At 43.9% G+C, this 17,143-nt stretch overlaps 1 protein-coding gene across 1 annotated transcript in view; it reads left to right on the top strand.

The window, feature by feature from the left end:
• Nucleotides 1-48: 48 nt before the first annotated feature.
• LOC131668786 (collagen alpha-1(IV) chain) overlaps nucleotides 49-17,143 on the top strand; it is a 31,703-nt gene continuing 14,608 nt past the window's right edge. Inside the window, exons 1-2 of the mRNA XM_058943220.1 lie at nucleotides 49-304; nucleotides 12,522-12,704. Of these exons, the coding sequence (XP_058799203.1) occupies nucleotides 194-304; nucleotides 12,522-12,704 (294 nt within the window). The 5' untranslated portion in view covers nucleotides 49-193. The remainder of the gene's footprint in view (nucleotides 305-12,521; nucleotides 12,705-17,143) is intronic.

Raw genomic sequence — 17,143 nt, 5'->3', positions numbered from 1 at the left:
CGCTGGCACGCGCGCGCGCCACAGATCGACAAAGCACCTCCGTGCGGCCGCAGCCGCTCTCACTTTCGCGGACGAGAGGCTGACTCTTCTTCCAGCCGACTGACAACTGCAAACTGCGGCCCGACTGCCTGCCCAAGTCGCAGCCAGCCGGCCATCCGTCGGCACCGCGCAACGCAAAAAGGGAGCAGGCGAGATGCGGCTCGAGAACATGGCCTCCTCTCTCAGGCCCCTGCCCATCTTCGCCTGCCTCTACCTGTTGCTCGTCGGACTTGCCTGGTACCTGCCGAACGTCTCCGCCGTCGCTGTGAGTACCCAACCCAACCCTCCTCCGTTATCATTCGTATTTCTAATGGCCTCCTATCCGACGTCGACCTCGACTTACGACCGTCGACTTTCAACGCGTGCGATTCGCTTCGTCTTTTCGTTTCTCGCGCGATCGCGTCTCCATATTACGTCGCTATAAATGCCCCGGCTAGAAACATCAAAGTGCATTCGTATCGAGTGTTGTAGCGCCAGCATTAACGTACACACACGAGTCCAGATCGACCGCGGGGTTGTGATAGATAGACCAGCGGCGCTGCAAGGCGCTGTGAGCAGCACGTATCCCTCCTCCAGACGCGAACCGCCGATTTGGCGCGAGAGTGGGCGCGCGGAAGACGATTCACCGAGGAACAGTGGTGGGGCGAGATGACGATGACTGGGACCGAAGGGGGCGGTCGAACGGAGGGGTAATTCATCTAGTGGGGGCTGTCGTTTCTTTTTTCTCTTTCCGAACGATTTTCGAGAGGATTTCTTTTTCTTTCTTCATTTCGACAGTCCACGTGTTTCTTGGGCGTGCTATGGTAATGGATCTCGGACGTATGGGGTTTCAACTTTGTTGATATTTTGCTTGAACAAAAAAATAAGCAGTAGCTAAACGAGTGCAAGAATAATGATTTAGTTAAAAGACATAAATAGTTTGTCGATAGGAAGATGTTTTTTTTTTGAAAATGAAATGTCGACAATGTGCCTGTGCAACGCTACCACCACGTATCTTCTCAGCTTCTGTTCGATTTCTTTTGCAAATGAAATTGGAGCGAATAAAGCTTTGAATTTCGTTGCATTTTTCCGATTTTTGATCGCTTAAAAAAACCAGTTACCGACGAGCGGTGCATTAGCGATCGATCCACTCGTGAAATTGCAACGTAATCGAACGAGCCGATCTGCTTTGGCGAGAACGAGCACGAATACGCACAGGCAGGCAGCATAATCGAAAAGTAAAAACAGGGAAAGATCAGCGAGTGGCTGCGATTCTAGGCTCTTGAGATTAGATGCTGACCTCAATGGCGCGCGCGCGGACGAGAAACAGCAAAAAACTCGCGGCCGAAAGGAAGGCAGCGTGTAAAGCAAGCAATTCGTGGAATCGAATGTTGGGGAGGGCGAAGAAGCCGCCGGGAACGAGAAAAAGAGAAGAAAAAGAGCAGTGCGGGAGTTCATCGGAGTTTATCGCGTTGTCGCCGCCCGAATTAGATTTCATCGCGCGTTGACATTAATTCTCGTTGAAAACAATCGGCGCGAACAATTTGCAAGCAAGCTGCACTTAACTTCCGCGCGATACGCGCGAGTGTGCGCTGATCAAACGAAGACACTCGCACGGGGTATAGGGGCGCGAAGGATGTGTCCGTGACTGGCACGTCCCGCTCGCAAGCGTGCATCCATTGGACGACGTGTAGGATTCGAATGGCTTTGCCTTCGTTCGGTCATTGGTTCAAGGAAAGTGAAATCCATGAAAACACCAGCAATCGGTGCTTGCGTCGAAGAAGAAAATATGTCGCTACGGTATTCGCTGTGAACAATTGGACAGCCTTGGAATCTCGTTCGATCCCGGAAAAATAAATTGTACAAACAGATCCGTAAAAGAGCGACTGTATAGTTGACGACAATCAAAGTCAAAGGCATCTTGATTGATATGCCGGCTGTATTTCAACGCCGATTGATCTACAATTGTCGCTGCAAGCGCGACGCGAACGTTAAACCATCGTCTTTTCCATCGGCAATTCGAAACGACGACTTCGTCATGATCGTTGCACGCGTCCGTGAGAGCCAATCGCTTGGCAAGTGCTCGCCATTTTGGAGAAACAATAGAGCTCATTGAGCGGACACTTTTATGGAAAGATCTCGCGTTGCCGATCCTCGCGCAAATCATCCGCGTAAACGTTGCCAATTCCGCGATCTTGTGCGCCACGACGGCTGAATGAAATCGATTGTCGATGGTCAACGAACCGCGCGTGCGTAGCAGCCGTCGTACGCGCTGCGTTATCACCTGCGAGCGCAGCTTCACCGCGGCCGGCGAGCCTCTCGATGTAATTTATGATTGCCTGGCACAGTAGTGCTCTCACTTGGCTGTGCACTTTTTACCAAGCGTTATCCATTCTCCTCTCTAAACTCCGCCTTTCGGCCGTTCCATTTCAATTTTCTATCCGCGCTTTCGGTCCAATGCGCCCAAGAACGACTTTCAACTGATTCGAATATTTAAAAGCTCAAGCAACGCGACTCGACGACTCACGTTTTAAGGCACGTGCTACGTACGAATAATAAGAAGAAACACGAACAAACTGACGTTAACTCGGAACTCGGATGTCATTTTTTAACTGGCTTCGAATGGCCCAGGCGCGGCCCCACAGTTTGCGAACAAAATAAAACTGCATCCGTAAAAATAAGCATGTGCGCAAGCTCGAGAAAACAGCAACGAGTAGAGAGAGAGAGAGAGAGAGCCAGCGTAGAGTTGTATCTTGAGCTCGTGCTCGCTACTTCCGCCCGAGTCTGATAAATGCGTACTGCATATGCTCTCGAAAACAAGTTTGTTCGTCGCGATCGATTCGTTGCTTGTACTGACTTATATACAGCAGCTTTGCAGAAAGTCACACCTCTGCTTAATATTCCAGGAGAAATCCAGCATTCGTTCTCATACGTATAAACACACACGCCCACTCGTTTATAATAGCGACTTCGATACCAGGAAGTAAAAGCACGTGTGCAATTGTGTATCCTGTGTCTGTGTCACGAGCCATTTAAACCCCTCTCATTAAGCATACCGGAGATAAACGTGCCTGCTTCGCTGATTATCTGTCTTGCTCATCGGTTTCTCGTTCGGCGCGATCTTCACCTTTATTTCTCTTACGCGTTCGCTTTCAGTTTTACGACGGCGCTTCATTGGTCGATAATAAAGGGCCGCCCGATAATCAGCACGAGGCAAATTCGATAGCTAAGCGAGCTAGTGGATCTTATTAGGAATAATTATACGCCTACGGCTCACCGTGCGCACTGTTTTATTGCAGTCTCCGTGGAATCGTTACAATTCAACGCATGTTAATTTTCTTTTTTTTTTTCATCTCGATTCCATTGTGCTAACTTACGTACCTTTTTCCATATTATGATTAATGTCATTCGCACGGTTTATTTGCATGAACGACATACCATAAGTTATTCTGATGCAAAGTTTACATAAGCGTTCAAATGAGATGCGTATACAAATAACGCGCTTATTTGTCAATACTGAAGCTAGATGTATAAACGATCATTGTCACTGGCATTACCAACCGTTCAACGATATATTTTAAGCCAAAAAGACTTTGTTCGGAGCGTATAAGAAAAGACGCGTCTATATCGGGTACCGTCTCGTAAAGACGGTAACTTTGACCTATAGTGTACAATTGCGAGGTTTACGACTCGCTCTCATTATCGGCGACATTGATGACGCCAGTCGTTCTCCACACCATATAAGTTAATCAAAATCATGCGAATCAATTTTATTAACATTACATTTCATCAGAATGAAGAGATTAGAGAGTTTCCTTTTAAGTGAGTTTAAAAATTATCATATATATCATATATAAAGTTGACACGATAACGAGTGTCGCAAGAAAACCATACGTTTCAAGTTTAGTAAGTTCACTTTGAAGCCAGCGACGTTATGAATGAAACTCCAAGAACCTATAAGATATTTGGCGAATAGCCGAATGAAATGATCAAATATAAAAGAGAGAAATGAAAAGAACTATTGAATTACTGAAATTTTTGGAATCTCAACTCATAATTACTTTGCGTGAAATAATACACTTGCAAAGATTCATTGGCATTTTTCTTTCATTCGCAAAAATAGCTACCATATAAATACCGGATCCAATTAAATCCTCTTTATCTAAATCTAACCGCATATATTTCTGTATAGCGAGAAAGAGAGAGAGAGAGAGAGATTCCCGTTCAATGAAATCGAGCGTCACGCTGCACACGAGTTCAAGTGCACTGCCCCTTAATGAATGAACCGAGAAGGGACAGCATCGATAAATGCACAGGCCTTGGTAAAAAATCTAACGGGAGCCACGTTTTTCTATCCCTACAAGCGATAGATAAGGTACTTCCTCGAAAAAAATCTGAAATTGTGCTTATCGCGCGACAAGGAGATAAATGACGTGTATGCGTTGCGCAAAGCGACGAATCTACTTTTTCTTCTTAATTTCGGATTTTGCGCTGCTATATTTAAAATATTAACTCGTTGAACGGATAATCCTACTGTCGAGAAATCGCAAAGCTCGCGATGTCGCTTTGACCTTTGAGCTTGTGCGTGGTGAATAACGAGAAGGCTCGATATACGTAAGCAAGAAAAGAAACTAGAATAGCCACGCGGTGACTAAGATATCTACTTTTTGATGGTTTTAGAGCTTTTAGGTTTTAAGCTTTTACAATTAGTGTCGCGTTTCTGCAAAGCGCAACAGCCGTCGATTCTATAATGAACAAACGTGCAATGAGCCGTGTCGGTAGACTTCCGTAACCATAAAGCAGGCGCACAACTGCTGACCCTCTTTTCAACGCTAAAATGTAAAATAAGCTTTCGTCGAGATGCCGCGCGCGAACACGCTGCTTTTTCTCGTAAAACCAGTTCAAAGAACTTTTTAATGCTGATTTCTAATAAATAGCACCACTTGTATCTTGTATGAAAAAGAAGCTCGTGTATACCGAACCTTGAATTATACATCTAGAAGATTCTTTCGTAATTTACGATCTTACCTAGTGTTATTTTTTCAAGATTTCTTGCTCGCGATCCATTTTCGGCTGCTACCATCCAAAGCTCTATAACTCATTGGGATAATACTCCAGTTTTTTAATTATAATACTGACTTATTATTAGATTGATTCCTCGTGCTTTGCAGCAAAGGGTTGAAAAAACATCTCCCCACGTGCCGTCATCGTTTTTAAATTCTAGTCAGATTTTGCGTATGATTAGTTGCAGCCGTCGACAAGCATGCCAATATTAAAGGGCACACGCGTTTCTCAAACCACGCGAAACTTGATAAACTTTCATTCGCTTGTCTGCACGCGTCGATATCCGAATTTTACATCGAGCTTCATTTTCTTCTTGAGCATCGTCTGACGGGCTAAGAAATACATCAGCAGGAAAGCCGTCGTAAATAAGTGGAAGCAAAGAAGAGAAAAACTGTATAAATCGCGCATCGCGTAATAGTAGTCGAGGTAGCGAAATCAATCAATGGCGTTTCTTCTTTGATTTATCCCGAACGAATGTAATACACACAGACGAGCGTGAGACGGCTATTAATAACCACGCGACACTGTCGCTCTCCTTTTCCCCCCTTTGCTTCTCGTTTTATTCTCGTCGATCGTCCGACTATTTCCGAGGGCGAACCATACGATTGTGTGCATCGCGCGCGAGCGACCTTTTTTGTATCGGGCATCTTTACCGTCTACGACAGCAGGCGACGACGCGTGGAGATGGAGGAAACGAAAAATGCCAGAGTCGGGAATCGCTTCGTCAACGCGTGTTAATACATATAGGCTAATTGTCAAGCTCATCGGGCTACCGACGTTCAACCCGTTGCTTCGCCAAAGGCCCGCGAAGAATCCCGTCGCGGGATGCTGATTCCCCATTGAAAATCAATTTCTCGTCGGCAGCGCGCTTCCCGTTCGTGCCAAAGCGATAAAAGAAAGCACAAGCATGAACGACCTATGTATTACCTCGTAAATTCCGCCGAGCAACGGCGCACCAGTTTTTAGGTAGGCGAAATTCGGACTACACGCGAAACAGACGCTCGACGTTTTCCTCCATCCTCGATGCCATGAGTTTGCCGATCGCAAAGTATTCAACGCGAAGCAGCACCAACCGGCGCGCTAGTTCATTTCCAATTCGTAGCTTTGTTCACGAGCAGTCAGAGCTTCGTGTGCTTTCTGAAATAGCGGTTGTAGCCGCAGTTGCAGCGTCTGAGCGACGCGCAAACCGCGCAAAGCCCTGCGCTGACTTAATGCAAGCTTTCTCGGAGCCGCCTCGAGTTATCAAAGCAACCTTGTTTAGCAAATTCTTTGATTTATACATTCATCTGCGTTGCGATTTTGTAGGCAGTTAATCGTCGATGTGCGACTCGCCAAGTGTGCTTACGCAACGGCAAAATCATGTTTTATTTTTCTTTTTTAACGAAAACACAATTGTTAGGAACGCAATAGCAAAGTAACCTTGAAAATGACGATTCTCTACTCTTTTTCTTGACTCTTCCCTTTGGCTGATTTGATAAACTGTATGTATAAGCTCGATGACTGATTTTTATGGCACAGCGATAGCTTTTTCTCCAAAACACGGAATATCTTTGCGTTTTATGAGTTCGTGGAATCGCTCGCGCTACTGATAAAAGGCCCGAGACTTACACGCGTTAACTTGGCTTAGGTTATTAAAAAAAAAGACAATTTTAACGGCGAAATAAAACAAAGTTCGATTTATTGTTTGGAAAACTTGGTTAGCTTTCAAAGGACACGTCGCAGAACAAAGTAATATCTGGCTCTGCGTGTGTAATTCTCTCCCTAAGTACTGCTACTTCGCTTCAAGTGGCCTAACTTAGATCTTCATCTAATGGAAGAGGCTAATGTTCATTACCTCGGTAAAAGGCTCCATTGAGAAACACTGAAGCTTCCTCTGGAATTCTTGTGGCGGTTTTGTTTTTCTTTTAAAACTTTATTTGCTCGTGTCACTGATTCGCATTCGTAAAATACGAAAGGACATTGAAACGTTTGCAAGTCACTATTGAATACTAAAATTTGATCAATCAAAACTCAAAAGCTTGACAATCTGCGAACGGCCCTTTATCAAAATTAGCTTGGAAAACGAGTAGGGAGCTTTGTGTCCGAAAAAAGCAACAGAATACTTCACTTGAGGTATCTCTTGACGCACCGGAGGGGTAGATGCAATCGCTAAAGAAAAGCGTCTGCGTAACCCCGATATCGAATTATCGGCCGCAACACGCGGGATAGTACGACTATATAGACGCAGCTCTTTAGACTACGACAAAGTTCAACTATGCGCTCCTAATGACGTATTTGATTCTTGACATTTCACGCTCACGCAACTCAGCCGCTGTAAGACCCTAACTTTGTTTCCTTTACATCAAACCAAATGCAAGATGAAACAAGTTCGTTTTTCTTGTCGCATATCTTCTTTTCGTATAAGCTTACTTTATGCAGTATCTGCAGTGGAAAAGGTACTTGCATTAGTTAGTAGGTCACTGCGCGTACATGTTACACCATCCGAGAATTCGCATTACATGTGCGCTTTTATTTCCTGAAAGCCACGTATTTGACGAAAAAGTAGAAATCAAATTGCCAAAAATCGTTTAGTCGAAAAACACGGAAATAACTATTTTTCTTAAAAGAAATAAAGTAAAATAAAATGAACTGCATCGAAAATGAATAAGGAAAAAGCCAGAAAGAGGTTGTTAAAAGCTCGAAGTTGCTGGAGCGAGCAGTCTACGAATAGAACTCGGTTAGAACAATATAATAGCGTCTGTAAACGAAAGGGAGCCTGGTTTGATGTGCGTTCAAACTCGCGCTAAAAAAGTTTATTGCACGACGACGTTGCTGCCGTTGAAAAGCTGTAACTCGTGTCTTATAGCAGCTCGTGTGTAAATACGCGTACTGTTAATTCCTGTAGGATGAATCGGAAGATTACGAGACAAACTATCGTTTTCCAGAAGCCACCTTGCGCGCGCGTGTATAAACGATCGAGCTGAAAATAACCTTTGAGAATTTTGACATCCGAGCGCCCCTCTTACGACTCGATTAGATTTTCCGATTCGTCGTGCGTTTTTACGGCTCCCCTCTTGCCCCATATACCGTCCAAGCCTACTTGTCACTTTATGCGTCGTTTGATTATTCCGAGGGCTCAAGTAGTACGGCTCTCTTGGGTCGCATTTACCTTGAGTGGATTATAACTTGAACAAAAAATCTTAAAAGCTTGATGATTATTTTAAATCACATCGTCATTTGTAAAAACTGTCACAGATCAACTGCAAATTTATTTTCATGAAGTTAAATCACAGTATTAAAAATAATCTTCCTTTTTGCATAAGATTTGTCATCTTTATTTTAAGAAAATATTGCATGAAACTCGGTGACACAGACTATCTTGAAAACAAACCGATAGCATCCCTTGATCATCACTTTTTTCATTCAAAACTTGAAAATACTCTTGTAAAAGTTTTTCATTTTAAAATAAAAAAAATACGTTTCTTTTTTTTTTGTTTTTTGTTAACGAGACCACACTGAACATTCTACCAACTGAATAATCTACTACGGATAACATGTACATATACAAAAGAAAAAGATCATAAGTCTGCGTACACATGAAACAGATCATATATACGGAGACAACGAAAAAAAAAATACTCACACACACACACGGATACGCAGACATTCCTTTCCCTCAAGCAAAAATCAAAGAAGTACTTTCTCTTTCCTGCATCAAAAAAAAATCCGGCAACCGAAAAAAAATTTCAAGCAATCTCGGCGAAAGATTTAGAGTCGTCTCACTCCGAAAAAAAACGAAAAAGAAGAAGAAGAAGAAGAAGAAGAAGAAGAAGAAGCAGAAGAAAAAGACGACAACGACGACGAAGGTATTCGCGAAACGAGGACGCACACGTAGGACGAGCTAAGCCGAGCTTTTATGGAGTCTGCAAATGCTCAAGTGCAGCAGGCATCTACAAGCCTACGCGCGCCCACGATTGTGCACTTGTGCCTGGCCAGCCGAGGTCGCGCGCCGATTAATCAAAACCTCTGCACTGGCGCGATGCGTCTCGCCGCTCAAGCTACGCGGCGACGCGTTGTCCGTTATTTTTCGATTGGAAAGTGGGTTAGCGACGACGAGGCTGCTTTTTAATAAAGCTAGAACGATGGCCGCGCAGGAAAGCGTAAATAAACCGAGTGAGCTTGGCGCGAGCGCGCGCCGACGAAAAATGTATCGGGATATTCGTTTGGTCATTCGAAAGCGCGCCGATGCACATCGGCTGGCGCAGTGAAAACCCACTGTAGGCCTCCGTGGGCAGGGGCTTTTTTGGAAACCGATCGCTCGAAACAGTTCCACGAGCTTGCCAAGATCCGCGTTAATCACTGGCCCAGAATCGCAATCTTTAAATAGCGATAGGCCGTATATTGCATAAATGTTAATATCGCGCTGGCATACTGTCCCGCGGGCAAAGTGCGAAAAATGTCAGCGAACACGTATAATCTCGTGTTTCGCTCCGATTATGCCAAGCATTCTCAGCGTGCATCCAGCGGGCATGCGATCATTCCGCAAGCGCACTATCATTCAAGTATGTGCGCGCGCGCACGTGTCGTATCAAACGATTTGTACGATCCTCTCGAATCAATCACGTACGTAAACGCACTTTGTCGCCTGCAAACGCATTGACAGCATAGTCCAGCAGACTCATCCTTTGACACATATTCCGAATGTTTTGAAAGACATTGACAATTCGTAAGTTTGCGAATTGGGTACTATTGTGTCACTTTCGTAATTAGATTAAGAGATTCGGGGCGCAAGTTTTATCGGTTACTCAACGTGCCGGATTATGAAATTGCATATTATCCCGTTTGACCTCTCTCTTTCTCACCATGATTTTACCAACTTTCGACGTGATAAAGCTTGCCGAGCAAGCCAAACGCGAAAACTTTTGGACTGACGTGTCATTAAAATTTTAACTGACATAGAAATTGAATTTCGGATAATTTGACTGCCAGAATAATTTTCAGAAGGCTATGTGAGTCCTGCATTGCGAATTCATATTTGATGAGTCAACGCTTGACCTTGTCGAAGGGATTCTCGATAAAAATATAACAAACGGCCCTTTATCCACGTGATCGCAATGGCCTATATCATGCCAAATCCAATGTTCGAAGATGCTTGCGTGAATTTCGCGTGAGCATCGTTTGTTTTCAAGCCAGCGCATTATTTACAAGCGCAAACCAGTTAGTCTTCTACAACAAGTATAATACAATACTGCGATAGCTTGATAAATATTAAGGCTACTGGCATTGTTTGCCAAGATAACCACGCGCGTCATTTAACATATCTCAACGTTAATGATATGATCATCATGACTACGTAGTGCAAACGAGAGCGGGCTTCGCTTTAAAAATAGTTCGCAAGAGAAGAGAAGGCCCTGCAATCGCCGCATGAAAAATGTGCGCGAGATCATAAGAACGCTTATTATAAATAGAACTTCTAGGAAAATCATAAAAATGCACAATGGTACAATGGTATAATGGTAGGAGCGAGAAGAAAAGGCGGGGTGGTTCAACAACCCCGTAAAGCGTTGAATACCCACGATGAATTTAGCACTTTTACGTCAAATCGCTTGCCCAGGTATACCGTTTTGCGCGCCGGGCTTGTCGTTTCAACGATTCATTTTCATTTGGAGCTTGGAATCATTCAGTGTCAATGGGAAACATTCGATAACGTTGCCACGCAGCCTCACCCAAATTTATAACTCGACCGATTCGCAAGTCGACACTCACGACGCGATTGGTTTGTCTAGATCCGCGAGAAAATTCCTCGGACTGCCTGGTCGCGGATAATCGATGTGCGGCGCGCTTACATTGAACTGCTTCATCGTTCGCCGCGATGACAAGTGATGCCAGCACGACGGATAACGAGCTGCGAATAAAAGGCACTGAGAACGCTCTCGGGGCAATCGAACGATGCTGTAGCACTCGCGCGTACACACTGCAACGACGTGTCATTTACTATCGCGAGACCGTCTCTTTCTGCTCTTCGTCAACACTGATTCACATTTGCAAATGTGCGAAATCGAAGCCACACGCGAGCTCAGACGGTCTGCGATAATAATCGCCGCTCGCGTCGATGTCCGCGAGCTCCATGGTTTTAACATAACAAACCGCGCGACTTGGAATTCGAAAGAAGGGGCTTGTAGGCCTAACGCTCCGTATGAAAACAGGCAGTAAAAGCACACGGCGTTTTGGCACTTGTGTGTGTGTTTCCTTTCGAAAATAACGATCTATTTCCAATTCTCAAACAAGGCGCCCTATAAAATTTTGCAATCCGCGAGCGCTCCGAATATAAACCTCGTGTATATCGTCGTCGCGAAATTAAGCAAAACAGGAACTGAATTACGCTACTTATTTCTTTTTAGGGCTGCGTCGTCATTCTCGGAAACGGGCTCGCGCAGATGGTTAAAATACGTCCACCCGCGTTCAGGCAGATTTTTTTTTCTCCAAATTACAGCGTCTCCAAACAAATCCGTACGCTTTACGGGAGTATTTATGTTTTCTGTCGCTCGTCTCAACCGTCTGGCCTCTTTGCCCCGCCTTCATTTACACGAGTATGACTCGCTTTTGAATTACGAGAGTTTTCAATTGATGAAGCTCTCCGAAAGTTCAATTTGCGTTAATTGCGTTCATCCGATCCGCACGGAATTGAGTAATGTGTTAAGAGATAAGGTAAATATTTTGGAGGCCGCGAGTTCGGGCATTTATACTCGATAACTTTCTCGCGTTTCTGTGAAACTTCGAGTAGAAGTATACGAAGTGCGTGTTTGCACTTTGATGTCTGCATACGCTTCAAGACTAGTCAGGGGGAGATGATAAATCAAACGCAGTTTGAATTGCTTTTTTTGGCCTGAGCCTGCTGAAAAAATATGAAAATTTAATCTTTTTCTTGTTTTCCATTTTCTTTTTTGTAATTCTGAAGATTTAAGATTCCATATTTACAATCAGTTGCCGTTTTGAGGTAAAACTAGCCATCGGATGAAGTTGCAAAAAATTTACATTATAAACTGAGCATTTATCAATTTCTTTTCTCAATTTTGAGTTGAATAAATTCAAAGCGAGCATAAAATTATAAATCAGCAGTTATTTTTAATTCTCTCAGTTTGGTGATAATTATGCCTCTCTCGCAATGATTTCGTTAAAAGTTTTAACTTTTGGCGATAAGCCAATTACATCAAAGGTCGTCGTACTGATCAGTAGCACTACTACATTACGAAATTTCATTCACAATGCGGCTGATAGAAATAAGTCAGATCTGATAGATCGTGTTTACGTGTTTAAACGCAAATGATATCAATGTCCCATATAATCTGACAAGTAAAAATAAAGTAAATCTTAATGTTATTTCCCTATGAAACAATTGTTAAGTATGTCACTTGTATTTTGCACCTGCATTATAAAATGGTATTGCTTATTTGTTATAGTCATGCAGCGATTACAAATGCGACTGCAAAGGAATAAAAGGAGATCTAGGCACACCCGGTATTCCGGGTATGCAAGGCCCTGGGGGAGAACACGGTGAACTTGGTCCCGATGGTCCGCCAGGACCAAAAGGTGAAAAAGGTCAAGGAGGTGAAATCGGTCTTACCGGCGAGAAAGGTGTTCGGGTAAGTAAAATAAAATACAATATACGCTTTCAAATATTGACATTTATTGAAGAAGAGAATGAATTTGTGTTTCAATTAAAATGAAATCACAAGTTGTACAATCATCCTTTCTTTTTCTCTCGCTCCTTTGAAAAGAACTCAAGCATCTGTGAAAATATTTATCTTCTGTTAATGAGCCTGCAGCACACAAATTTATCCTCTTTTCCATGCATAAACACTCCATATACATTTATGTGGCGGCAGACTTCGGGAACGGAACCCCTTCGACTTTAATTCATTTGCCGAAGAAAATAAAAATTGCCAGAGTAGTTTCGTCAAGTGAAATTACATACACTCAACTAATTATATTGTCCATAAACATTATTTTTCCAACTCAGATTGAATTTACATTTGCATTATACTGATGAAATATAGGAGAATAATAAGTAATAATAATAAATTGAATTGATATTAAATTCATTTGATTCCAATACTGCGAATTTATTATTAAAAATAATTCGAGGATCAAACTAGCAAACAGCATTCTCTGATAATAATGAACTTCTCCAATGCAAACTCTGTCGAGATTAATATTCAGTGAAAAACTGAAGTAACGCACCAATATCGTTCGTAACCACTTAAAGAGAATTTCACTGCTTGTTAAACTCGCGTCAAGCAATACGCGATAAAAAGAAAATTATTGAAAACAAATCTTATGTGATCCGATTGTAACGAGAAAGCTTATATAGCATTATTTGTAATCTCGTAAGCGCATTGAAAAATTCGCCGGTGACCCAGATAAAAGCTGTTAAGCTTCTTCACGCATGCTAGTGCCGACAATGACGAGTTGAATTCGGCGGAAACTGAAAAAGAACAAACTTTAGCGTGTTACTGTTCGATCTGTATCCAACTTTAATGTCGAAATAAGAGCCGTAAAAAGAACTGCGCGCACGTGATAATGCTTAGAGGTGTGAAGAAATATATAGCGAATCGTTCCGTCAAACCTATGTGATTCGAATAAGAGCTAAAGCAGCTGCAATTGTCCGTGATGGAAACGCCGTTTAATTAATTAGGTTAAGATTGTAATTTTTTATAGTGGCGTAGGTGACGTGTGCGTCATAACCAGCAGTAGGCGTTACCGAGTAAAATTGAAATAGGAAACAATTGTATTGATGAGAAAATGATGAACGGCGACGCTTTGAAGATGTCAACCTTGTTTAACGCATACATGAATATCAGATGCAATAAGTTTTTTGATATTTTGTGCGCGTTGTAAGCATTTTGTTTCATAGCAATAACGAATTGGGAGATAAAAATGGCAAGCTAAAAACACGCGTCCAGTGCAGCCAAAGCATAGTAGAGAGTAAAAGCTGCCGATGGGCGGGTCGATGTTAATAGAAAGCGAACGGAGAGAAGTGATAATTAATCGTAGGATGACAAGCCAGCGCGAGAACTTCGTTTCAATTGTTGGCTGCGAAAGAAAGAGGGAAAAATGAAACGCGGCTATCTCCGGCGCGATGCAAATGAGCGGACTCGTGCACTCTCGCACTCTTTAATTGATGCCCATCATCAGTTTGCGCGTTCGGAGCGCAAACAACTCGGGGACAGCGGCGGACGTGCTGCGGCTTGTGCAAGCTGCGAATTGGAGAAGATGGACGTGAAGTATAGACGGCGTGTGGGCGGTTAATCGCGAATTGCGCTACATCCAACAGCAGTTTGGCATTGATCCCTATCTGCGTAACAATTACCCAGATATACGTCGCGCGCCGCGCACGCCGACCAAGAGCTGCATATTATGCTCCGCGCAAGCACGCGACTCGAGCGCGCACTCTGGTCGACGGAAAAAAGGAAAAAACAACCAACAATTTGTATACGCGCGTAAAATAAAGGTTGTTAGGGAGGAAAACGCGGTGCTCGCGCGCCGCTCGTAAAATACCGAGAAGCTTTCAATCAGCGGTTTATCAACTGAAATACGGCTGTTCGCGAACGTGCGGACGCGCTTCCGCGTATGAAGTGCAAACCGGAATGATGCAAAAAGAAAATGAATCTGGCGCGCGAGCGCTTCTCTCTTTCGCCAGGCGCAGCCGAAAGCTTCATGTGCATATAAATCGCATGCTCTATGCGTGTTACGTGCATACGCTACCAAATTCGCATTACGCGAAAGCTTCTCCGCAGAAAACGAGAAAAAGAGATAGAGAAAATTCACGGTTCTGCTCTGCTTTAATTTTGCGCCGAATGAGATTCCGATTAATCGTAATCAAATAAATCTGAACAGCTTCCATTTCAGCGGCGGTCGCCCTTTCTCTCTCTCTCTCTCTCTCTCTCTCTCTATCTCTTGAAGGAACAATGAATTGACTGTCTGCAAAAAGCAAATGAAGCTGACACACTTATCGCCTCGTTAAATTTTCTTTTATATGCTTTTAAAGATGACGCCGAGCGCGCAATTATTCAAGAGCCTCGGAGAGCAGAGGAATGCGATAAAAGTAAATTAGAATAAAGTGAGCTTAGGGCGCGTGGTTTGCCAAACATTAAAAGAGAGAGAAAAAATGGCTAGGCTATTAGGGAACTTCTTGTCGAAGAAATGAATTTGTCCCGAATTTCTTAATTGGCTACAATTCTTCGGCATCTTGCTTTAACGCGCGCACAGTTGGTGCAAATTACTGTCTCAGTGCGCGTCTAGCCGCGCATGTAGTGCCAACAAAGAGAGTACTTCAGGACGAGCATATGCCGTTCAAGCGGGGTATTATCGCTTGGCAAGCGTCACGAATTCAAACGCGTAGATCAGGAATTGCACCCATGCAAATCGTATTCTCGCCAGACTCGAGCGTTCGCCCGAGCGCATACTTGGACCGCGCGTTACATCAGCTTCGTATTCCCAACCTACCGAGCACTGCCAGGCTGGATTTTCAATCGCGGGGAACGCCGAAAGCACAAACTTACATATCCCGCAGCGCCAGTGCCGACCTATATATCCGGATAAAGAAGTCGCGCCGAATGAAATTAGGCACGAGAAAAAATAAAGAAGAAACCGAACTCGCCCACTCGGCTGGTGATTAATCATTGGCATCCGAAAATCAAGTTGTATCCGGGAAGAAGAAGGCTCGAAAGGGACGAAAATTAGGCTAGGAAACGCATACGCGTATCCGGCCGAAGTAGGCCGTGTGCGGTTGGACATGATAAAGGAGAAAAAGAAAGAACAACACAGCAGTCGCGCTGATGCCAATGACCCCGATACAACTCGCCAGACTACGAGGATCCGCGAGTGTACGCGATGTTTACATACGCGCACGCGCGCTCAAGTAGTCGCCACTGCCTTTTGAAGCTCTGCTCACTTTCACGCTAACGGCTAATTCTAGATCGATGACGACGATGACGGCCTGTTGGCTTCCCGAAGCGGCTTTCTAGTGCGAGACAGTTCATTTCTCGAGAAGCATGACAGATCGATTCTTTGTGCTTTATTATCGGTAGACTGTTAATAAGTCAGCGAATAATCTTGTAAAGTGCGACAGTCATCCCTGTGTAATGCCGTTCTCTTGTTAATACAACGTCGAATAAAAGCCAGTCTGCTTAAAATTGCCATGGCACCGAATCGCTCGCGTCAAGAATCGATACAACGACGCGACACAGCATCGCCCCGAGTATTATCGCGTCGGAAAAACGGAAAGCAGCTGCGATTGAAAATAAAAAATAAGAGCCACGATCTAGAGCGCTAAATTCATATCGCGCGCTTCGCACATCGATAATGAAGTGCGAACAAAGAGACACGGCCACAAATATAAAGAAGACGATGCGTTGGGTTATTTTTATTTAGCGCGTGCACCGTACGCGCGTCGTACGATAAGTCATAAAAGCGTATAGACGAGAAAAGCCGGAATACGCTATCAAACTGAAACGGCGGGCTTCTAACGAGAGATGCACTTCCTCTCTCAATCTCATTCTCTCTCTCTCTCTCTCTCTTCCACTGATTAGCCTGCTCATTCATTCACACTTTCATGATTCTTCATGAATGAACGAGCTGCTGCTACTCTGCGGCCGCTACGGCAAAGCCTTTTGGAATGTAGGCCATATTGCTTAACCTACACCTATATACGCCGGGAAAGAGTCTGCTTCTCTCTCAGCGAAATTGTTCGAGTGGCGGAATTGCATTTTACGAATGCATCGCTCTCCGGTTTTTTTTTTCTGTTTTTTTTTCCAATCCTCGATTTTTCCCCGCCTGCCGTACCTTCAACGTTCGTGGTCGTACACTTGCGAGGGAGAAAAAGACCGCACCGACTTCGAGATTCGTGCCATTAAGTACACTTTGATCCGTTGAAAATGAAAATCATCTCAGAGAAGACTTGGAACAGGCATTGTGTCGGAGCAAGAAAATTAACCAAGAAATCAGTGATCGCGTGACGGTCGATCATATTCACGCGCGATATAATAATGGCTCCGATTGATAACGAGATTTCCCATTGGAA

Source organism: Phymastichus coffea, unplaced genomic scaffold, assembly GCF_024137745.1.
Source record: "Phymastichus coffea isolate CEN01 unplaced genomic scaffold, Cenicafe_Pcof_1.1 PCOF00083, whole genome shotgun sequence".
Lineage (NCBI taxonomy): Eukaryota > Metazoa > Arthropoda > Insecta > Hymenoptera > Eulophidae > Phymastichus > Phymastichus coffea.
The sequence above is the reverse complement of the archived record's forward strand: the minus strand, read 5'-3'. Positions and strand labels throughout refer to the sequence as shown.